At 36.6% G+C, this 24,777-nt stretch overlaps 1 protein-coding gene across 1 annotated transcript in view; it reads right to left on the bottom strand.

Moving 5' to 3' along the window:
- Positions 1 to 791: 791 nt before the first annotated feature.
- Positions 792 to 24,777, bottom strand: part of INTU (inturned planar cell polarity protein) — a 70,663-nt gene continuing 46,677 nt past the window's right edge. The window contains exons 9-16 of the mRNA XM_060012961.1: positions 23,368 to 23,421; positions 16,420 to 16,482; positions 15,368 to 15,589; positions 14,285 to 14,740; positions 13,178 to 13,275; positions 9,214 to 9,403; positions 6,339 to 6,496; positions 792 to 3,836 (exon numbers count right to left, since the gene is read on the bottom strand). Coding sequence (XP_059868944.1) covers positions 3,725 to 3,836; positions 6,339 to 6,496; positions 9,214 to 9,403; positions 13,178 to 13,275; positions 14,285 to 14,740; positions 15,368 to 15,589; positions 16,420 to 16,482; positions 23,368 to 23,421 — 1,353 coding nt within the window. The 3' untranslated portion in view covers positions 792 to 3,724. The remainder of the gene's footprint in view (positions 3,837 to 6,338; positions 6,497 to 9,213; positions 9,404 to 13,177; positions 13,276 to 14,284; positions 14,741 to 15,367; positions 15,590 to 16,419; positions 16,483 to 23,367; positions 23,422 to 24,777) is intronic.

The raw sequence follows: 24,777 nt of genomic DNA, 5'->3' as shown, positions 1-24,777 counted from the left end.
TCTTTTTAAGGTGCTAAGAGAGGTCAACAGAACCATCTCTGGTCACAGGGAACGTAGTATCTCGGAGGCCGCAAAAGCAAGTCTTCTGCCAGGGCAATTTTCTGTCCCTTCCTTTCTTGCCTCCCTTGCCCCTCTCCCCTGACATTTGACCCCGTAGTTGACATGTTCATAGCATATTCCTTTATGATATCCTCTAGCTTACTTTTGACATGTATTCTTTGTTAGGAGACAGCAAAAGTGAAAGTACTTAGAAGTGTAGCTTTTTTTTTTTTAACCCTATTAAGAGCTCTGAATCAGCTCTTTTCAATAGATATAACTGAAAATGTTTATTTTAATTTGCTGCATTGTATTTTATTTACTGATTTAGGGAATGAAAAAAGTTCTGGTGATTTATATGTTGATATTAAAAGTATAGAGTCTCAGGGCCTTTGCACTGTTCACTCTTCTTTCCTTGGCAATCAGCTTGGTTAGTTTCCTCACTTACTTGAGATGTGGGATCACCTCAGCACTTTCCCTGGCCACCCTGTCTCCCACACCTCATATCTTATTTTCTTGCTTCACTTTTTTCTTTCTCTTAGCTTTTGTCAACATAGTTACTTATTTGTGTTACTTGTGGTCTACCTCCCCCACGGGAACATAAGCTCTATGGGGGTAGGGATTTTTAGCTGTTTTGTTCACTGCTGTATCTCTGGCATCCAGAACAGTGCTTGGTACAGAGCAGAAATGTAATAAATGTTTGTAGGGTAGGATGAACGGACAAAAAGGCAACACAACTGCAAACAAACCTCTAAACCATCTTTATTAAAAACTATCAATATAGTATAAAAATATCTTCAATTATATAGAATATAGAAGTATAACTCTACAAAATTAAATTATTTCCACACAGTTTAGTATACAGATTAAAGTTTTAGTAACATTCAATAATATATTTTAAAATATCCAAAGTATAAGTCATCGTTTTAGAAGTGTTTAGTGCAGAATACTTTTTCTTAGCTTTCCAAAATTTTGTACAGTAGAAGGTATGATTTAGCTGACTCCATGGTTTTCAACCAGTGGATATTTAATAATAATAATAATAAATGGTGGTGGTGGTAGTAGTAGTAGTAGTAGCAGCTAACACTTTTATAGCACATAGCATATGCCAGGCACTATTTAGAGGGAAATCACACAGACAACACATGATTATTCACAATATTATTTTCAGGAATGTTCAAAGTGGACAAACCTAGTAAATTGATTTCATAGCCTTTCCCATTTGTATTAGAAATATAAAAAAGCAGGCACTGCAAATTTACTATCTTGCCAGCATGCATCACCATCAAGGGTCCCTTGGCACAAATAAGAAACATTCTCTTCTCTAACCTGACCAAAAGAAACAAAGAGTGATAAAGAAAGAGAAAGGGGTTAGAAGCTAAAATGTAATTTTGTGGGGCTAAAAAATATGTGATGGTGGTAAGACAGCACTTGACTTTTTTTTTTTTTTTTTAAATGCTGGTTATATAGGCTTTTGCATTACAGTCTTTGGTAAAAAAGAACTTTTGCAGGATGCTAATAAACTCCAACTTAAGAATGCTTCTATATCTGCTAAAATATTCTTTGTCCCTCTTTATTTAATAAAATGGCAGATAGGCACTTCTTGTCTAATAATCAGACTGATCTGATTATGTGTGTTCAGATGTGAGTCTGAACATATATGGAAAAATGGGCAGCTAAGTTAACTTATAATGCTTATTTTGATATCCATTTAGAGATAAAAGCCAAGATAATGTTTAGTTTTATTTCTTAAAAATGTAATGTCTCTGCAACATGGTCATTACAGAGCACATCTACAATGTTGCAAATGACTTCGCCCTTATTACCATCAGTAGTCTGCTTTGTCTTTTTATTTCAGTTATTAAATGGTGGTCTCATGATTCTTTGACACCAGGAAAGCAGTTCAACAAACCAAAATTTCATTAAATGAAACAAAAAGTTCCTGATGGTAAAATCCCAAGTCTTAGTTCAGTCTGTTTGAAAATCTGAGATGGTCAATAGCTGCATTTATAAATAATTCCCAGTATTAAAAATAGCTCATGCTGTTTTGGAGGACATATCAAGAAATTTAAGACATTTACTAAATACTTTTAAATAATACCTCAATACCTATATATGTACACAAGCAGTCCTAAGACAGTAGTAAAGAGTCTATCTACCATTTGACCAATATTATAATCTTAAGGGGGAGGATATTGCAAGCCATTTTCTACATTTCAAGAACCAAAGTTTCTTTCCCTGTTTTGAATGCCAAAATTAAGGCCCACAAGTCACTAATGGGACAAGTATAGTGGTTTGCATCTTAAACGACTGGGTGAAAATCTCTTAAACTCATGACAGAGGAATAATAGTGTTTCTTCTAAGACCAAATGTTTCAAATGTGCATTCACTACATTTTGCAGTTAATTCAGAGTAAGCTGGAGGTCTCACGGTTGAGGTAGGGGAAAGGCAAGGGACTGGCTTTAGATGTGCCGACATAATTTGCCTTCCAAAGTTAAGTCCTGAAGGATAAAGAACCCAGTATTTTAAAGTCTTGGGGGCATCTGAGACTTCAATAGAATCATTGGGTAAATGTCAATTAAGAATTGTCATGTTCTTCCTTTCTTTCAATCACCAAATTCTGACAGCCAATGAAAATTCTCATCTTAGTACTTTTCTTTGTCTACTCAAAGTCAAGTAAACTATTGTTCATTAAAATGTCCCCCTTTGGGAAAACCCAATACATAATGATCCATACCTGTAAGGCAAAAATTTGTATTGAACAAAAAAAGTCGCCATAGAATTTCTTTAGTCAGCTTTTTCAGTGTTTTCAACATGATTAGGTTTTTAAAAAAGGTTTACATACAACTTTCCCAAAATTCATGAACTTGCATAAAATGTGTGTGTATACCTGAATATATTTCAACAAAGAGAAAAACAATGAAAGTTTATGGACAAATAGTTAAAAAAAATATATCCTAGTCAAAATAGAATTGACCTGGAAGAGTAAAGAAAATCAAATAAATAAAAAAAGTTTAATTTTCACTCCTCTCTTCCCCCACTGTGAGGTATCTACTAAAACACCTAAACTAAAAAAAAGTATCTGATCTAAGAAGGAATCAGTACTTGGACATTACAAATTTAGGTACCAAACAATAGGCAAGAGGGAAAAAATTGCACATTTTATACTTAAGAGGGTCTTTAGACACCTCAAAGCAATCATTTCATTTGTACATGAAAACTCTGAGCTCACAGAGGTACAACAACTTGCTCATGGTCACAGCACTAATCAGTTACAGAACCTGGTCACCTCCTCCCAATTTCATGATTGTTTCGCCAGATATCAATATTAGTCTTAAGAAAAATATACAACGAATTGGGTATTTTTCCCAGATAAACATTCCTATATTAATTTTACATAAAACACATCACAGTATTTCAAACTAGTAAATAAATTAATGGTATATACCAAAATGGAAATAAGTTAACAATCCCTTCTTCATATTTTGATCAAGTATCTTCTTCAAAAGTCTCACAAAAAGATTTAGTGCATCAAATCCAGCAGCATATCATCTCAGTCTTTAACAATCTTAGGTTCAGTATTGAACAGAGGAAAGAAGTTAAACCTTATCTCTTTGTGAATGGATTTCAGCAGTTCTAACACTACTTTATGGTCTGTGCAGTGCTGCTGTACAACAAGAAAACACAGCTACAAGGTTAATCCAAAGAACAATTTAAAAGCCATTTCAATGGCAATTTCTGTGACTGAGTCATGAAAACAGACGTAAAGTTCTTGAAGTCTGGGATGAAGAAAGAGCCTCCTGTAGAGGAAAAGAACACACTCATTTCAGAAATTCCAAAAACAAAAAACAAAGGAAAAAGACTCCAACTCTTCAATTTATTTTACTTAATTTTTTTGTTTCTGAAAGAATAAGTGGTAAATTCAAAACCACTTATCTAAATCTACAGTAGGGGGAAATGCAGCTAGATTTATTATAAAATAAATAATATATGCCTTAGGTCAATTATGTTTATTTTGCCAGAGTGTAAAAGCCTATTTTATCAATATGTATAATCATGTCCCTCAGTTTTAAAGTATTAAATGTAGTCATTATTATTACAATACAGCCAATGGTGTACCATCATTTTAAGTACAATAGTTATTAGATATTGAATTGGGATTAACATTGAAACTTTGATTGTCTTAAAGAGTTAAAATTTTAGTCTATTTAATCAATACTAATGTATACAAATCAAGCCATTTAAATCAGGTGTAGTTTTGCGTGACTGCCTTAAACTTCTCTATTCTACATAGATCAGCAACGTCATAATTCAACACCTATTGATTTTTTTCAATTCCAATTGTGAATGTAGTTAAGGCTCCACTGTACACCTGCATGTGTGCCTAACTGGTCTTCTTATCTCTGTTCTCTCCTGTGTCCACACTGTTTTCATACGCTGTTCCCAGCTTGATCTTCCAATAGCACAGCTCTGATCACACTACACTGAGTTTTGATCATGCTGATGCTCCCAGGCTTGGTTGGTTACACATCAGAATCTCAAGTGAGCTTACTAAACATACAGAGTCCCACTCCCATAGATTATGGTTCAGTAGGTCTGGGGTGGGGTGCAGGCATCTCTGATTTTAATAAGTGACTCAGGTGATTATAAATCCCGTGGACCAGCACATGGGAATTACTGCTTTGGATAACCTTTGTAAAGCGTTTGTCATACAGCTTAGTACTATATGATAGGTGTCCAGTAACATTAGTCCCACCTTACTCTGTGCTCATTCCTCCACCAATTCTCTACCGCAACTCAAAGAACTGTCAGTGGCTCAATATTTCCTTCAAAATTCAATTCCTTAGTCAGGAATTGAAAGCTCTCTGCAGTGGTCCTAACTTAGCTTTCCAGCTTGATCTTTCACTTCATCTTTGCATATGCTATTCCCCTACCATTCTAGCAAACCAGTCTACTCACTGCCATGCCTTATGATTTCCCTTGTTTGGATCTTTATTCATCCCATCCTTTTCCTAGGATGCTCTATCCAAATCCAATTCATTTTCTAAAGCAGATCAATGGAACCTCTAAGCCTTTCTTTATAATCTCAGCTTAGATTTGCCCCCCTTCCTCGGAATTCCCAGAGTGTTTGGTTGTATTACCTCATTTATTATACATAGCCAGTATCTTTCTCTCTATCTCCATAGAATATGCATCCATATATACATAGGTATTTAAGCATGTTTCATATTTCTTCTGCTAGATGTAAGACCATCAGATGCAATGACTGTGTTTAGCTTTGCGTTTGCCAGTCCACCTACCCACCACCACATTTTGCCAAGCACAGCTCCATTTACTAAATCCTTACATATTTATCAAGTGACTGTGTGCCAGGTGCTGTTGCAGGTGCCAGTGGTGGACAAGACAGATCAATTCCTGACCTCATAAAGCTGACATTCTAGTGAGGGGGTGAAAGATCATAAACAAACAAGAAAATTAAGAATAAAGCGGCGATAGAGAATAACCAAGTAGCCACTTTATTGTGGGCAAGAGATCATGGCTTGTCTCTTTAACAGGGGATAGCATGCTAGCACTGGTCTGAATACCCAGGAGCCAGATATGCAAAGGTGAAGAAGTAGACCATCCCCCATCCAATGTAACTGTGCACAGCGGACGGAGGAAGAGAGTGACAGGAGGTGGAAACAGACAGGTGGGCAGGGGCCAGGGAGGGCAGGGTCTTGTAGTTAGTTGGGGGTAGGAGAAGGAGAGGGGAAGAGGAGAGGGAAAGAAAGGAGGAGAGAGGGAAGAAAGGAAGTAGGGACAGGGGCTTCTCTGGTGGCGCAGTGGTTGGGAGTCCGCCTGCCGATGCAGGGGACACGGGTTCATGCCCCGGTCCAGGAAGATCCCACATGCCGTGGAGTGGCTGGGCCCATGAGCCATGGCCGCTGAGCCCGTGAGTCCAGAGCCTGTGTTCCGCAACGGGAGAGGCCACAACAGTGAGAGGCCCGCGTACCGCAAAAAAAAAAAAAAAAAAAAAAAAAGAAGTAGGGACAGAGAGAAGGAAATAGCAGTGAAAGTGTGGACTCATTACCTTTTAGTGTATGACTAATACAATTTTGTAAGATAACTGAATAAGTTTTCTTCTTTTTTTTGGTAACAGAAAAAGAGTTGGGAGTAATTTAAAGGAGATACTTAGGAAATAAAGTAAAATTCTAAAATACATTAAAATATTATAGTTAGATTAATAATTCCATGCCTATATCTGAACATGTTTATCTCCATTACCACTTTTCTGTCACTTTTTAATATTTTTTTCCACTTACCCTACTACCCAGTAAGCCATAACTGGTGGTGTTTTTCTCTGATCAGTCCAGTTTTCAGGTGAGCATTCAAACAATACACCATGTTCTTTCACAGGGTTGAGAGAAGACACTGAATTTGTAGAACCTGAATGATCTCCACCATTTAGTGCTTTCTTCTTCTGTAAATTAATAGGTATTATTAATATTAACTGGTATTAATAATGTTACTTTAAAACGTTTTATATATAGATTTGAATTGGTTGATCATAATACTTTAAGTGCCTGCAATGACATTCTTCTCTTTACCTGCAGGAAAATTTCTATTCTTCCTCATACTTACTTTATTATTATTTTTTATACATTTATTTATTTGTTTATTTATTTATTTTTGGCTGCGTTGGGTCTTCGTTGCTGCACGCGGCGAGCGGGGGCTACTTTTTGTTGCGGTGCGCGGGTTTCTCATTGCTGTGGCTTCTCCTGTTGCAGAGCACGGGCTCCAGTAGTTGTGGTGCACAGGCTCAGTAGTTATGGCTCGCAGGCTCCAGAGCACAGGCTCAGTAGTTGTGGCGCACGGGCTTTGCTGCTCCGCGGCATATGGGATCTTCTGGGACCAGGGCTCGAACCTGTGTTCCCTGCACTGGCAGACCGATTCTTAACCACTGTGCCACCAGGGAAGTCCCCTCATACTTACTTGAAACACCATCTCCTAAAAGAGACTTCACGGATAAAGTCTCTCTTGACTCTCCAAGGGAACATTTTGTTCATAGCCCTACCTTATTAGTAGTTATACTATATTATATCAGCAGTTTATAGGTTTGTTTTTCCCAGTACATTAAAATCTCTTTTCCAGGGCAGACAAAATATGCTATTCATCTTTGTATTCTTTGAAAGCAGCTGTGCTTGGTACACAGTAGGTGCTTGATGAACAGATTACTAATGAGTTACTAAATGAATAGATGATTTTGTAATATACTTAAAACACATATACTTAAAGCAGTATTGTCTCTTCCTCTAAAGCATACTCTAAATTTCCCACTGATCAAATCATTAGCAAACCAGTGACTCATTTGGAATATAAAGACTTTTTGTAAAGCTCAGGCCAAAACAGTGGAGTGATCCTTGATTCTGCTCTTTCTCTCAAAATACTTATTTAAGACATCAGCAAATCCTTTTGGCTCATCCTCCAAAATATATTCAAGATCCAGAGGCCACTGACTTCTTGCTTTGAGAGTTTCCACAGCTCCTAACTGGTCCCTGCCTCCACCTTCTCTACCCTACAAGCTCGTTCACAGTAGCATGAGTGATCCTTTCAAAACTAAGGATCATGTCATGTCCCTGCTCTGCTCAGAATTGCCCAAGAACCTCCCATCTTCTTCTAAACAAAGCCCAGACTCCCTAATCTATTGGGCCATGCATGACCTGGCCCTGCTACCTTTGCCATCTCAACTCCTACCAGTCTTCTCCCTACTCAGCCCATTACAGGGCTGTCTCAGCCACCCTACCTCTGTGGCTTTGTACTTGCTGTTCCTTCTGCCTGGAAGCTGTGCCTCCACATCTGCCACATGGCTTGGTCCCTCACTTTATTCAGGTCTCTGTTCAAATATTACTTGACATGATCAGAGGCATCTTCCAAAATAGTTACCCCCACCTCTCAACCTTACTCTGTTTTATTACTCCTCTTGAAACTTACCCTACCTGATATATTACACTGCTTGCTAATTCATTAGCCTCCCCTGTTAGAATACAGGCTTCATGAGGAAAGAGACTTTGTTTTGTTCACTGCTGTATCCCCAGCATCTTGAGTAGTATCTGGTGTGTAGTAGGTACCTCAATATTTAAATAATATGGGGAAGCCTAATTTATATTACCAAATATTACTAAATAAGTTAATGAAATAAACCTTATAGAATCTATCAATATGTTAAACAGGAAAGGAGGAGCCTAAGAATGCAAAGCACATAGAGATATATAGTCAAATATAACATTTTGTTGAATACCAATTTCTGATAGCTCGAAGAAGAAATCCTGTAAGACAAAGAATTTTACTGCTGAATGAGTCCTAAGAGATGATATAATTCAGCTCACTCACTTTATAGATGAGAAAATAGGAAGAGTTAATAAGGCTCAGTCCAGGATTCCTTACTCCCAGCCCAATGTTCTTCTACCTTTAAGCCTAAATTGTTCACAAATTTAGCATCCTTAGTACACGTATTGCTATGTGCATTACAATCATTCTTCAGGGAGGTTTTTTTTTTTTTTTTTTTGGCAGTATGATGTTTGACCAGTCACAAATAAACTTCTGCATGTTTATCCTTTTCAAGAAATCAATATTTATCTTTCCCTGCTATTAAAACTATCTAATTGATATTTTAATTGTATACAACATTACTACTTATCCAGAGGTACAATATTAAATGAAACTTCATCCTGGATTGAAAAGCAAGCAAGCAAGCAACCAAGTGGCTGAAACATAACAGTATTGCACCTACTGCTACACTTTATTCCATTTTGTTCCAAAATACCTTATCCTGCTGGTTGAATACTTAAAGAATTATCAGTTACCAAGTGGTAGAGATAACTGTCCGAGAAATGGTTGGGTCAAATATGGGAGGCAAGTTTACATTACAAACTATGTTCTACTTTGCTACAGAAAACACACAGGTCCACCGTTTCCTGAAATAGTAATCTGGGACGTCAAACTCAGAATTATGAAACAAAGTTTTAAAGTTAAGTACAGTGAATATGACCCTTTGGCATTCAAGGTAGATGGAATGACTGTTAAAAAAAATAAATGAAAATAGTCATTGCTGGACATATTGATTAAAGAGTTTTAGAGAGAATATTTAGAGGTCTGGAAATAAACTGGCAGAAAATTATATTTATAGCAGTGCCCTACCTCTTCAACCAGTGTCTGTTGGAAAACTGCACGAATGGAGAGACAACACTGATGGAAATTTTTTATCAGCTGAGGATGGATAGAGCCACTTAGCTGTGCCACCTCTTCGTGGGTAGGAGTAATAAAGATCCCTTGCACTGTTTCTAAAGCGACATAGTGGAAAAGTGTGTTCTCAGGACCAGATGTCAATCTTGAAAAGAAAAAAAAAGATATTAGAAGTAAACTTAAAAATGTTGCTTCATTTTGAATGCTGTAGACATCTAACAAGCTTTTAACTACAATAGAATATTAGGAGTGTAATTAGGGAAGGGAAACTAGGCCAAACATTGAATTCCTTCTTCCTCCTTATCTGAAATACAGGCTAGGGTTATTGTCAATTCCCTTAATGGAGGCAAACACTACATGTTATGCAAGGATAAATAAACACCAATTCGTTTGCAGGTAACTTAATCATCCCTTTGCTAAACAACCCAAACTGGCTAAACTCCTCTTTTTCCATGGTTGGTAATGAATAACTCAGCCCATGTCTGGGCCAGATATCTACAAGCCATAAACAAGGTATGTCTAGCGTGGACCACAAATAAAAATACCTTCCAATAAACTAAGCTTTTCAGTTAGTAGCATTAAAGTCTCTTCCCACGATAGTCAAACTGATGATCCTGAAGAAAAATAAAATTATTAGTACCAACTGCAAAGCTGAGTTAATATTCTAGAATACCATGGCAATTGCTAGAAGTATTCTACTACTTCTTATCATTACAGTCTTCCTTCTCTTCTATGTTCTCTTACTATTTTCACTTCTCCATTCTTCTTCTCCATCCTTTCTTCCCCTACTGAGATCTCAGACAGGCCAGCAGAACCTATAAATACTGCTTATTTCTACCAGCAGTAAGAAGAGCTAAAGAGCAACAATAACGGCAACAGTGAAATAATGGCAATAGTTATCATATACTGAATGTCTTCTATGTTCCAGGGTAGATGCTTTAAAATACCTTAGACTTAATTCTCATAATGACCCTGTAAGATATTAAACATTACTATCCTCATTTCAACCGTGAGGAAATCAATGTTCAGAGGACTTGGATTAACTTGTTTGAGGTCACATAGCTAAGTGTCAGAGCTTAACTGACTCTGCTCCACTATACCTTGCTTTTTCCTGATTGGCAATCTTTAAATATATGGACAGCAATTCCCCAGCTGCATCTCACTCAGGCTGCTCTATTCTCATTCTAATGTCTATTAAAAAAATTCATTTAGTTGATTTTTCTTCCAGCCATAGCTGGAAGCAAAGAGGCAAAGCAAAGGCATATTTCAGCTCTTAGCCTAAATACTGCCTCAATCATCCATGATAACCAAATTCCTGTTAAACTGTTACTTAGGCAGCAAGATCAGAATAACTTTTGATCACTAACTAATGCTCTTGGTTCTCTTTAGAGACCAGGGATAGGCAGGGAAGGAGGTCATCTACAAATTTTTCTCATACTTTTCCATAGGGTGTTTGGCTCATTAATACTGGTGGCGGATATTTTTTCAATCAAGTAAAAAATAATCAAAATGAAAAAAATTATAATTATTCAAAAAGGAAAATAATTTAAAACATACATTTTAATCCTGAGGTCACCAAATTCAAGAAAAGGTATAGAACAGAAATGATTCTTAAGAAGAATCATTAATTCTTAATAGGAATCATTAATTAATAAGATTCCTATTTAGGGAAGTTTAGAATTAACATTTGTGTTAACTTCTTTAATTTTCTCTGAAAACAACCCCATGACAAAATGAGTAGGTCTAGTGCTTGAAAACCATAAATCAACTCAGTGTGTATTAACTCACTCAGTGTATAAACCAAAAGTTTAAAAATCATCAAACAAGCAATTACTCACTGGGAAGACAAATATTTGTTCAAAAAAATGTAGATTAAATCAGATTAGTTCTTCAGAAAGGTCACTCCTACAGCAGAGAATGGATTCAGGGTAGGCTGGGAGTTGGGAGCCCATTGCAATACAACCAGGTGAGAGAATAGGAGCTTGATCTAGGGTAGGATCATTAGGGGTTGAATCCATGCAGAATGGATAGGATTTGGTTACTGAATGAAATGTTTTCTGTATATGATTGTTTTCAGTATGTTATATATTTTTATTTTACAAAAACAAGTACAAATTAGGATAATATATTACACACTGGTTTATATCACACTTTTAAAATTAACTACATAGTTTGAAGATCTTTCCATGTTAATAGAATAAATATGCATCTGTAGCATCCTTTTAAATAGGAGAGCCTATGATTTACATCACATATGACTTTATGCTTAATTTAACATAATTACACATTTATGTTAAGTTATAATATAAACTTAAGTTATAAAGTTGGAAAAAGAGTTTCTTTTTACTAGAGATAAAGCCCAAATAACATACATATATATTTAAAAAATAAGATATGGAGGTAATAAAAATTCAGAGCAGTAGTTTTTGTTAAATGGAAAACTAGGGTTTGTGGAAGGTATTTCAGGCTTCCAACAAAGGTTTGATTTAGATTTCCTTGATTAAAAAACATTTTTAACTATTAAAAAATTAAACATCATATTGGAAGGCATTAAATTCCAAATTTTAACACATTATATCAATATTTCCAGTGTATTATTTTATGTAGACAAATTACCTTGATTTTGCCCTGACTTCAGGAAAACGGCTTTTCCTGACAACTCTGTGAGATATGTATTTGAACTTATTATAAAATGTTTCAACGATCAAGAAGGCGGTAGCTCTGAACTTGTTTTTTTTAATGGGAATTCTATTTGTATATGTCTACTTGTTCAAATAAAAGTGTGCAATTGAGGGAATGCCCTGGTGGTCCAGTGGTTAGGACTCTGCACTTCACTGCTGAGGGTGAGGGTTCGATCCCTGGTTAAGGAACTAAGATCCCACAAGCTGCGTGGTACGGCCAAAAAAAAAAAAAGTGTGCAATTGACTTTTCTACACAAGTTGATACCATGCATGACATCGTAATTAAATAGCAGATGAAGCTCAGGAAGACCAGCTTGTCACCACATAACAGTGCTCTTGTTCTTGCCCAACAAGAAGTAAATATGTAACATTTCATATTTTAATAGTTAAGCTGTTAAACATGCTCCTCTCACTTAGTTCCTTTTACACCAGAATTCCCTACTTACTGTAAATTTGAGGTTTTACCTGTTTTCTAAAGAGGGTGTCACAGACTCAGTTCTCTGGCCTCAGACTCTGATCAGGAGATATGCAGGGAGGAAGTTTATCAGGGAGGATGCTTGGAAACAACACCTGTGGGGGTAAGACTGAAGGACTGAGCAATGGGAGAAGTTGAACCATGCCGCAGTTGAGACAGACGTCTCAACAGATACCACTGGGAACGCTGAAGCTTGGATGGCCTTTTAGAGTTGTCCTGAATTAAAGTAGGGGCCAAGCCTTTGTACTTACTTATCTATTAGTCATTAGATGTAGGCTACTCCTAGAGAGAGGTTGTAACCTTGGTGGAGTCAGTAAACTTCCACATAGGACAAGGCCAGGGGAGGGACTCAGCCATGCATGAGCCATTAGCAGCCGTGACTCTCAAGCACTGGGAATGAGTATCTGGGGCTGAGGACTATCTGCAAAAACACAGCATCCACCAGAGTCTAAAAATAGTAAACTCTAATGTAAAAACTAGACACACAAAAGGGAGGTTACCTGTGGAAGAGACATAAGTGGGAACTTTCATATTTTGAAGTATTACTTTGTATGCTTTTTATTTCTTATGAGTATGTTTCCTATATGTATAATGAAAGATATTAAAGAAATAGCATAGCTATTACCTTTCATATGTAAGAGATATCATAATTACATTTGTTGAATAAAATCTCTATATATTATGGAATAGCAGTTTTTCATTGCAACATTTCCTCGGAGACATAGAGTTAAGTGAAAAAGAATAAAACAAGGAAGTTTCTTACTTCATTGTGTTATATATATCCAATTCTTTTTCTGAAAGGTCCTTTTTCAGGTTCCCCGAATGAAATGGATTTGGAAGAGTAGACTTCTTTTTAGTGACCTAAAAAGTATTATTAAGTAGATCTGTTTATATCTAAGAATGGAATCAAACAGGAGAAATGACGTAAAACTAAAAATCCTTCTAAGAGAACTACTTACTATTTTGCAATGTTTCTTTTAAATATTTTTGATGCCAACTTGTACTTCTTGGGTTATCCTATGCTAACAGTGACCCGAGAGCCATGTCATGGGAAGACATGACAGTTCTCCCCGTAAACCTTCTACTGGAGCCATGATGGAGCTATCACCAAATTTTGTTACAATTTATATGTATGCACACTTGTCCCCCTCTCTAGACTCTGCACTCCTCAAAGGCAAGAGCTGCGTCTTACTCATCTTTTTATCTCCTTTGTGTAGCATAGCCCTTGGCACATAGTAGATGCTCCATCAATATTTGTTAAATGGCTGAATCCTAGAGATTAATTCAGTTTCTTTTAGGAGTTGTTCAGGGCTCTTTAAGTCTATCCAAATCCTATCTTATCCTCCTCCTGTATTTCCTACCAATTTCACAGACTTGGATAATGAGTACCACCAATGTGAGTACTTCCTAAATATACCCACTTAGGGCTCCAAGAGTGCTCTATTGTTTGGAATTAGGAGATCGAATCTATCTACCTATCTATCTAATTTTTTAAAGTTTCTGATTCTTTTGTTTCTACTGAACACTTTCTAGCTATTTAATTAGATCAGCCACCAAATGCCCCACAAGTAGGATGTTTTCTGTTACCACTGTGAATAGAAAGGAAAGAGTTGAACATGGAAAGCGGGATTAAAGAGTTTCCCTACTTGTAATTACTGTCAAGTAGATGTCCTAGCTGTCAAGGGGCTAATGTTTTATTACTTGACATTTTCTTCTTTCTTTGGTCCTAAATCGTTGGTTTGCCAACAGTGACTAAAACCACTAGTACAAATGAAGAAGTATCTGCCATTAAAAATTCTCTTGCAATTATAAGTAAGAACTGGAGAGACAGCTTAGCTCCCAGAACGTACACACTTGAATGAACACACACCTTAAGCAAGGCCCCACTTTCTTCTGAACCATCAGAACCCTGAGATGCTGTAGTGTGGGGACTCAGGCCAACACCTTCTCCACCTTCACAACCACTGTCAGATCCTCCACTTCTGGATGGACTGGGCTTACGTGTCTTTAGGGAATAGTCACCAAAAAGAGCTCTTCTGCATGTTGGAGAGGTTGCTACTTTGGAAGTACCTTGTAGCCTACTGAGGATAGGTGAGGTTGTTAAATTATCTAATTTTTCATGTGATCCAGCAAGAAACCAGTCAGCACAAGACAAACAGGGGGTTGCAGAAGAGGCTAGCCGTTCATTTATGCGGGAATCTATCCCTTCCAGCTGGTGAAGAGTTGTTTTGACCTGATCCACATATATACAGTCCGGTCCAGGATTCCCAACAGCTTTGGATGCACAGCCTCCAGCTTCTAATAGTACACACAACATATAATGTCTCTATAAGAAAACAAATTAATATAGGTTTAGCTACATGAAAATATTTGTATGTAACATGCGTGTATATATTTATGAATACTAAACAGATATGGGCATGTGGCATAATCGTGTGATGATTATTGAAAAATCCTCCCTCCCCTTCTTAGTTATCCTCAATGCTTCTTGATCACCTGTGAAAACAAATCTCACATTGCCTTATCCTGATATACCATCAACTGCCACTTTTGGCACATGGAATTCCCTAAGGTAGCTTTCAAAGAGGCTCAATAATTGGTAGTCCTTTCATTTACAATCACATATTTATTCTGTTTCTGGTTCTATATTCTTTTCATGTCTCTCTCTATTTCCCAAAACAAACTAGAAGATAAAACCTCTGTTTTTATAGAAATGGGAACAAAAGATCTTAAGAACCTGCTAAAATCTTATCTTGAGTTTCATTAATATTTCTCTATGAGTATTAAATGGATACAAAAGAGAAGAAATAAGGGCACATAACATTTTGTTTGAATACTACTATTTGACATGCTTATAATTTTAAACTATCATTTTTGTTTGTGTATTTATTTAGTCTGTAAATGGCAAAAAAAAAACAACAAAAACCCCGAAGAAAAACTAAGGTAAACTTACCAAGCCAACAATTAGCAAAAAATACCTCCCTTCAGGTTCCTGAAAGACTTCAGTGTTTGAGTCTGCAGAAGGTTGGAGGTGATGTCGAGGAAATACTTCTCTCCATATTACCAACTGACCAATTCTTTGTTTTGCTGCTAAAGGCAGTAGGCAATAGTGGCGACAGTATACAGCAATATCAATAAGATCATCCTTAGGCAAATGACTGCATATCAAATAACCCTTGAATTTAACCACAGAGAATAAAAGTCAACTAGTGACGTAAAGCAATAATCCTATAATACAGTTCTAAGAGTTTTATAGGTATTTCTTCAGTTGGCTTAAAATATTCCAGTTTCAAATGGAATAAATGAAGACATAGTAAAAATAGATGTTTTTTTCAACTAGACATCAAGTATTTGGGATAACTTAAGTCTATAATAGGTACACTTTAGCATAAAGCAAGATCACCTCTAAGTAGCACTAGCCTGAGAATTTGGCAAAATTACCAAAGCACTGAATTCTGAAGATGAAAAGTGGAGAAGCAGGAGTCAAGGTGGGGAGAGACTTACTTTTCACTGCTTACAGTTCTGTATTGTTTGATTCTTCTTTAGATATGTTTTATATTGTGCTTAAAAATCTTTTTTAAAAATTAAAATACTTAAATTCATTTGATGTTTAACTTGCTTTACATGCAAGTCAACTACTTAATGTTAGAAAATTTACCAGAAAGATGCATAGTTACTTTCTGAAGATAAGGGAAAAAAACACATGATTGTAAAAGGAAATCAACAAAGCAGTATTGCTCTTCTCTCATATACACTTGGTTCTTTGAGTACTGTTTCTCTCTTACACGTTTGTAAATGCTTTAAAATATAATGAAACCAGAAATATTTATTGTATTTGTAAATATGTAGGTACAAGTCTTGTTTTAAGATCTAATTTTATGGTACCTACATTCACAGAAAAAGAGATAACTGTATTTTTCATGTTTGTAACAATTTGAGAAAATTTACTTTCGGTCTGTTCATATAGCAGTATGACATATATAAAAATTTCAAGCTTCAACTTACCTTGTAAAATAGAGAAGAGCCCAAAATTGTATATAGCCGTCTCATGTCATAGTAATCCTCAGACTGGGGGAAAAACCACAGTGGATTTATATATATATAAAATTTTATATATATGTAAATATATGTATTTATATATTTTTTATGATTTTTAAAAATCCTAGTTAAGCTACAACAGTTAAAATGGAAATTACATTCTTAAGTAACTTATCTCTTCTTCTTTTGGTATTTATTTATTTATTATGGAAGTATAGTTGATTTACAGTGTTTCAGTTGTACAGCAAGGTGATTCAGTTACACAAACACAAACACACACACACACACAAACACACACCTTCTTTTTCAGATTCTTTTCCTTTATAGGTTATTACAAGATATTGAATATAGTTCCCTGAACAGCAGGTCCTGTAGTAACTGAAGTTTTCATAGTGCCTTCTTTAGAAATCAATATACTAGGCTATTGGGGTGAGACATAAGGTGCCTATATATTTATTTTTGACTGAGAACAATCTTATTTTTGATTCTTGTAAGATAATGTTGATTAGAGACATCTAAGAGTAGAACATAAGATTTGTTACCCCAAGAGGGATTGAAAGAAATCTACCAAGACAAAATGCTTCTACTGGACATCACCTAAAATATCCAATACTACCATATACTATTTTTGAAAGTACAAATTGGTACAACCTATTTGGGAGCAACTGAGCAGTACGTAAAGAAAAAAAATTAAATACACATACTCTTTGAGTAATTCCTCTTTTAGAAATCTACAGAAATACTTGAATAAGAGATTCAAGATGTTTGTATAAAAAGTTAAGAGTAGAATTTTTAATATGCAAAAACTGGAGAGAAAGTTCAACAATGGAAAATGGTTAAGGAAATAAGGTTATGTTCACATCACAGAATATCATACATCTGTTTAAAAAAATAAGGTTGATCTATATGAGCAAGCACAAAAGGTTTTAGAATACATTGTTCAGCAAAGAATGCAAGCTGTGGAACAAAGTATTCATTATGATCTAAGTCTTGTTAAAAACAGCACCCTCAATCACATACATGTATGTATATACATATGTGTTGGTTTGTATGGGGGTATGTATGTGTATAGAGAAGGGTCTGGAAGAATATATTCCAGACTGTAAGAACAGTTGTAACTGGGGATGGAACTGGGGGAGAGGGATGAGGAGGAGGACATTTGTTTTTAATAGTCATGCTTGCATTTATTTTTAACCAATATGCATGCATTACTTTTGTAAGTTGAAAAAAAACCCCAAAACACAACGAAACCTAAGGAAAACTGAAAACTGGACAAAAATCTAAATATCCCTCAGTTGGGGAATGGATAAACACTGTGATATCATCATACAATGGAATACTATCAGCAATAAAAAGCACTGAACTACTGACATAGACAACATGAATGAATCTCAAATGCATTATGCTAAGTGAAAGAAATCAGGCCCACCGTTTTTCATTTGTTTTGACTGCCTTTTTGTCCTCATATTTAAGAACAAGGTATTTAGTTCACTGGAAGCTTTTTGAGGGTCTGGAAGCTCTGACTGGCTTCACCATAGGTAAGCTTTTAAAAGCTTTTATTTTATGCATGCAGTCCAAGAGGATTTCAGGTGAGATACATTCCCTTAAGCAATCAACTGGATGTTCTTGGGTCATGGTAGTAAATGTGATTGGGGAAACAGCTGTGAATACCATTCTTTCTGTGCCCCAGAAATGTCACCCTTCTCTGGAATGCGATTAACTGGGTGTTCAGTAATATTAAAAAAGCATGAAATAGAAATTAATTAAAAATTGTTTTATTTTAATTAAAATTTTGATCATGGTAAAATACACATAATATAAAATTTACCATCTTTTTTTTTTTTTTTTTTGCGGTACGCGGCCCTCTCACTGTTGTGGCCTCTCCCGTTGCAGAGCACAGGCTCCGGACGCGCAGGCTCAGCGGCCATGGCTCACGGGCCCAGCCGCTCCGCAGCATGTGGGATCTTCCTGGACCGGGGCACGAACCCGTGTCCCCTGCATCGGCAGGCGTACTCTCAACCACCGCACCACCAGGGAAGCCCATCTTAATCATTTTTAAGTGTACAGCTCAGTAGTGTTATGTACATTCACACTGTTGGGCAGCCAAATCTCCAGAACTCTTCCTCTTGCAAAACTGAAACACCGTATCCATTAAACAACTCTCCATCCACCCCCTCCCACCCCCCCCAACCCGCCCCGCCCCCCCGCCCCGCCGCCTTCCTGCAGCCCTTGGCATCCACTCTTTTACTTTCTGTCTTTATGAGTTTGACTACTTTAGGCATCTCCTGTGGGTGGAATTGTGCACTACTTTGTCTTTTTTTTTTTTTAAGATTTATTTATTATTTATTTTTGGCTGCGTCGGGTCTTACTTGTGGCACACGGAATCTTTCTTGAGGTATGCGGGATCTTTCATTGCAGCGCGCGGGCTCTTCATTGTGGTGTGCAGGCTTCTCTCTAGCTGTGGCTCTTCTCTAGCTGTGGTGCACAGGCTCCAGGACACGTGGGCTCTATAGTTTGAGGCACACAGGCTCTCTAGTTGAGGCGCGTGAGCTCAGTAGTTGTGGCATGTGGGCTTAGTTGCCCCGTGGCATGTGGGATCTTAGTTCCCTGCCCAGGGATCAAACCTGTGTCTCCTGAATTGCAAGGCAGATTCTTTACCACTGGACCACCAAGGAAGTCCCTACTTTGTCTTTTCATGATGGGCTTGGTTCACCTAGTGTGGTATCTGTCCTCTGGGTTCATCCACGTTGAGGCCTATGTCAGAATTTACTTCCTTTTTGGGGCTGAGTCATGTTCCATTGTATGTATTTTCCATGGATTTGTCTATTTGTTTGTTCATTCATCTGTTGGTGGACATGGGTTGCTTTCTCCTTTTGGCTGTTGCGAATGATGCTGCTGTGAATGTGGGTGTGCAAGTATCTCTTCAAGATTGTGCTTTTAATTCTTTTGAGTATATGAAATTGCTGGGTCATGTGGTAGTTCTGGTTTTGATTTTTTGGGGGGCCACCATGCTGTTTTCTATAGCATTTGCACTGTTTTGCGTTCCCACCAACAGTGCATGGGGGTTCCAATTTTTCTACATCCTCGCCAATACTTCGTGTTTCTGGGGTGTTTGTTTGCTTGTTTTTTTTTTTTTTTTTTCTTGCGTTACGCGGGCCTCTCACTGTTGTGGCCTCTCCCGTTGCGGAGCACAGGCTCCGGACGCGCAGGCTCAGCGGCCATGGCTCACGGGCCCAGCCACTTCGCGGCATGTGGGATCTTCCCGGACCGGGGCACGAACCCGTATCCCCTGCATCGGCAGGCGGACTCTCAACCACTGCGCCACCAGGGAAGCCCTGTTTGCTTGTTTTTAATGGTAGCCATCCCAATGGGTGTGGGCAAGCTGTTTTATGTGTATAGTTTTGGACCCTGCTTTTTCCTTAGAAAATGATCTTGAACATTTTTTCATGTCAATAGACAGTTTTCTAAACATGATTTTAATGGATGTATTATTTAACAGATTCCATAATGTGGTATTTTAATTTGTTTCCAGTAATTTTTCAGGGTATAAACAGTGTTGTGCAGATAATTCCTATGAAGAAATTTTGTGTATATCCCTGATATCTTCCTTAGATAAGGTCCTGGAGGTTGAATTCCAAGATCAGAGGATATATATATTTTTTATTTTATTTATTTTTTCATTTTTTTACTGGTACGTGGGCCTCTCACTGTTGTGGCCTCTCCCGTTGCAGAGCACAGGCTCCGGATGCGCAGGCTCAGCGGCCATGGCTCACGGGCCCAGCCGCTCCGCGGCATGTGGGATCTTCCCAGACCGGGGCATGAACCTGCATCCCCTGCATCAGCGGGCGGACTCTCAACCACTGCGCCACCAGGGAAGCCCGAGGATATATATTTTTAACGTATTTTGCCAGATTGCTTTCCTGAAAGGTTGCATCAGTTTATATGCCTACTAGCAGTGTGAAAGCATCATCTATACTGAACATTATCAGACAAAATTACTTCAGTGTATGATCATAAATACAAGGTTACCAAGAATATATATCAGCTGATAACAATGGTTAACTCTAAGAATCGGGCTGGTTTTGATGTATGAGTGGTCAAGCAAAATGCTAGATTTATGTTTGTTGTTTGTACTTTTCCCTAAAAATGTACTCATGTAATATTTGTATAAAAATACATATTTTAACTTCCTACTTAAAAAAAAGTCAGACCCAAAATATTATCTACCATATGATTCAACTTATATGACATTCCAGAAAAGGTAAAACCATGTGGACAGAAAACAGATCAGTGGTTGCCAGAGGCTGGGGCTAGGGAGAGGGACTGACTATAAAAGGGCACAGAAGAATGTACTGAATATAAATTACACCTTAATAATAATTTAAAACAACTAAAGGAAAGAACACAGAATTAAAATATAAGATTAAATCTTAAATCTAATTTCACAAAAAGTTTAGAATAATCCTTTTTCTTTAAATTAGGGTAAAACTCACTGTGAATTATTCTGCAAATTCTGACAAATGTGTACAGCTGTGTGCCACCAAGATCAAGATATAGAACAGTTCCATCAATACCCCCTGCCAATTTTCTTGCTGAATATTATTCCATTGCATGAATATACCACAATTTGTTTTGTCTATTCACCTGTTGATGGACACCTGAGTTATTTGAATAGTCTCTGGCTATTAAAAATGAAGCTGTTTTGAACATTTGTTTACAGGTCTTTGTACTGACATAGCTTTCATTTCTCTTGGGTAATTAGATAGGAATAGAAAGGCAGAATTATATGGTAGGTGTATGTTTAGGTTATTAAGAAACTGCCAAACTGTTTTCCAAAGTAAATGTATCATTTTACATTCTCAATTTATCAACTTTTTTCTTTTATGTACTGTGTCTTGACGTTGTATGCAAGGAATCCCAATAGATCGTTTTCTAGCCATAGTTAGTTCCACTGCTCATTAAAACGATGTTCCATAAAGGCAGGAATTAGAGTTTTAATTAAATCTATTGGATATAGGTTCCTAAAAACCCAGATATTTGCATATTTTAGATCTAAACTGCTCCTAATGATTAGTATTTAGCTAATTTTTTTTCCATTAGTGAAAAAATTTATGACCTATGAAGAGTTCACCTTGCTTAAATTTCCACTATTTTTACAAACAAAATACCCTTCCATTTGCTCAGGATCTTAGCTAAGACTAGGCCACCCCTTAAGCTAATATTCTCTCCCTACATTTACCAGCAATCTGCTGAAGAATGATCCAGCCTCACTGCTTCTACTTCCTAACTTCCCGTTTACTTTTTAAAGACTTTTATTACTGAAAATTTTAGCATATACAAAAAAAGAATAGTATAATTAGTTCCTATGTGCCCATCATCACCCAGCTTAAACAGTGACCAGTACATAGCTAATCTTGTTTCATCTCTCTCTCTCCTTCTTCCCTCTCCCTGGTGAATTATTTCAACATCAATCCCAGATGTTATATCGTTTCATCTGTGAATACTTTAGAATGCATCTCTAAAACAGAAGGACTTGAAAAAAATACATAACCATAATATCATTACCACATCTAGAGAATTATTCCCACCTAATATCCAGTTAACACTGTTTTCATTTCCTTGATTGTCTCACAGATGTTTTAAAAATTTTTGCTTGCTTGAATCAGGATCCAAGTAAGGTCCATATACTGAAATCGGTTGATATGTTTCTTGAGTCTCTTATGACTGATAGGTCTCTCTCAGCTTCTCCTAACCCCACACCCACCCCCTCACCTTCTTCAACAAAGTTATTTGTTGAAGAAACCGTCCTGTTGTGTCTAGTCTGAATTTTGCTAACTGCAATCCCCCTCACCCAAATGGGGTCATTTAACATGTCCCTCTTCCCCTGTATTTCCTGTAAACTGGTAGTTAGACCTGGAGGCGTGATCAGGTATATTTCATAGGTGGTTTGTGTGCTTCCATCAGGAACCACATACTATCTGGCTGACTTTCTTTTTGTGATAACAGCTACTGATGATCATTGCTTAGATCCTTTAACTTACTGAGGGGAACTGAAAAATGATGGTATTCCAATTCTGTCATTCTTTCTTGATATGTTAGGTAGACCACTTCCATAAAGAGAAACTCCCCCCCCCATCTCTATTTGGTAACCTTGAGGTATGGTTCAGATAGGAAAGGCAGATAAATGTTTGATTCTTTCTCCTTAATTACCAGTTTTCACAATAATGAATTAGTTCCTTAGCATCCTCCAAAGTTGACCAAGAACTTTCTTTTTTTCTTTAGTACCATTATGAACTCATGGACTTAGAGATATCTGATGTGCTTCAATCCAATGCAGTTATTGTCCTTATAGATGCTCAAGAGGGAGCCTCTTCGAGGTCTCTCCTGATTACTTGAATCCTAAATTAACCCTAGTACTTTTTGAAAGCTTCCTGGATGTCTGATATAACAAGATGTTGCCAGGCTTATCTTGTACACTGTCAGCCCTAAATCTGGAATCAGTCATTTCTCATAGGAGTCTTGGTTCCCTTTAGCGAGAAATATTATTTATACACCATGGCCTGGGTGATAGTGGTGCTCTAGTGGACAGAGCTAGGAAATATATCAATAGTTTTTTAAAAAGATTAAAAACCATACTGCCAGCCAATGTTACATGTGTATCCTTTCTCTCAAAGCCCGGTTCCAAATGGTAGTAATGTAATTAATCATTACGTATACATTACGTAACAAATATTTTTAACTGAACAGAAAATCTTAAGGCAAGCAAAATAGATTTTGTCCATTTCAATATAGAAACCTAATGTTATGTATTCCAAGATTATTACATACCCCCTTGGAAAATACTTAAAATAATGATCGATTCACAAAACAAGAAATCAACAATGAACCTTTCCTAAAATCCACTGCTTCTCTTACCAGTTCTGCAAAATCTGCAGCCTCCAAGTCACTCAATGCTGTGTCTAATTCCACCTATGTGAGAAAAGAAAAAGAGTAACACAAACATTTAACTCATATCACTTACTTTTTAGTAATGACCATATAAAATTGCTTAATAATTACTTGAAGAATTGAATAAATGTATCTCTCTCCTTTGTGTTATTTAAGAAATGTCCCCAAATGGAACATCTTGCTTTTAAGCTTTGCAATTACAAAAAAAAAAAAATTAATGTATTTTAACCTATAGGCATTTTTCAGTTAAATCTCAATTATTGCAAAATGGGCTTCACTCTGTGCTCAATGCAAACTAATTTATGATGTTAAAAAGCTGCTTTACAGTTCTGTTAGAAAAATTTTTAACATTTTAAAAATCTTAAGAGGAAAAACAATCAATCTGAATGTAGCCAGTCTATTATGAATTGTTTTAATTTTTCTATTTCCTATGTATTTTTCAACAGTTGGATTCTTGGAAAATCCAAGAATCTGACATTCTTCCCTGTCTCCCTCCTATGTTCTGTATAAAAAGGCTGTTCATCTTTATTCACGGATTAAATCATGAAGGCAAGCGTTCCCCTGGAATCTGGCACAGTTTAACCACCCTACAGAGTTATTAGAAAAATCTCTTACTTAGGATTTAGCTTTCGTTTCTATGGAATTTGCCTGAACTCTTTCATGTATTTGTCCCTCCCTGAAGCATTCAAAATTTAAAAACAGAATAAATTTAATCTGCAGTTTAATCTGTAATGCATATACATAAATTGGAAACTACTGACAATCGAAGCTTGTAGCATATACGGTATTTGTGAAAAATAATCCTTGTTTTGTTTTTTAAGGCCAAGGCACTTTCTGCAGGACTGTTTCACAAATGTGTCTTACTGAGACAACAAAAGCTGTGGAAACATTAGTCATGCCTTTCAATGCTTTTCATATGGTATGACTTATTACTCATTTGTGACCTACTTTTTTCTGCATCTAGCAAATACTTCATGTTCTCCTTCTTGTGGCTACAGTTTCCCTTGTGAAAGACTACAGGACAAAAAGAAAATTACCTACTTGTGATTTTCGATCTCAGAGACATTAATGTTTAACAGGTTGCTATTCCTGCTACTGAACTCTACAGGCTAATATACAAGGTTACTATAATTGCTTCTTCATATTCCTTAAGAGAAAAAGTAAAATATCTTTTCTCTTTATTATTCCAGTGTATCTTAGGAAAAATTATTTTTTTAAAAACCTGACAAACAAACAAACAAAATAAGGAAGTTCTCTGGGAAAGAAAACAGAAGTGTGACTTCATCATATACTAAACTCAGAACAAGTACATTTTTTTCCAAGTTAAAAACAACTATTTCCACCTAAAATTTACCAGGCACAAATTACCTTACACAC

This window comes from Delphinus delphis, chromosome 5 (assembly GCF_949987515.2).
Source record: "Delphinus delphis chromosome 5, mDelDel1.2, whole genome shotgun sequence".
NCBI lineage: Eukaryota > Metazoa > Chordata > Mammalia > Artiodactyla > Delphinidae > Delphinus > Delphinus delphis.
This window is presented reverse-complemented; position numbering and strand designations above follow the sequence as displayed.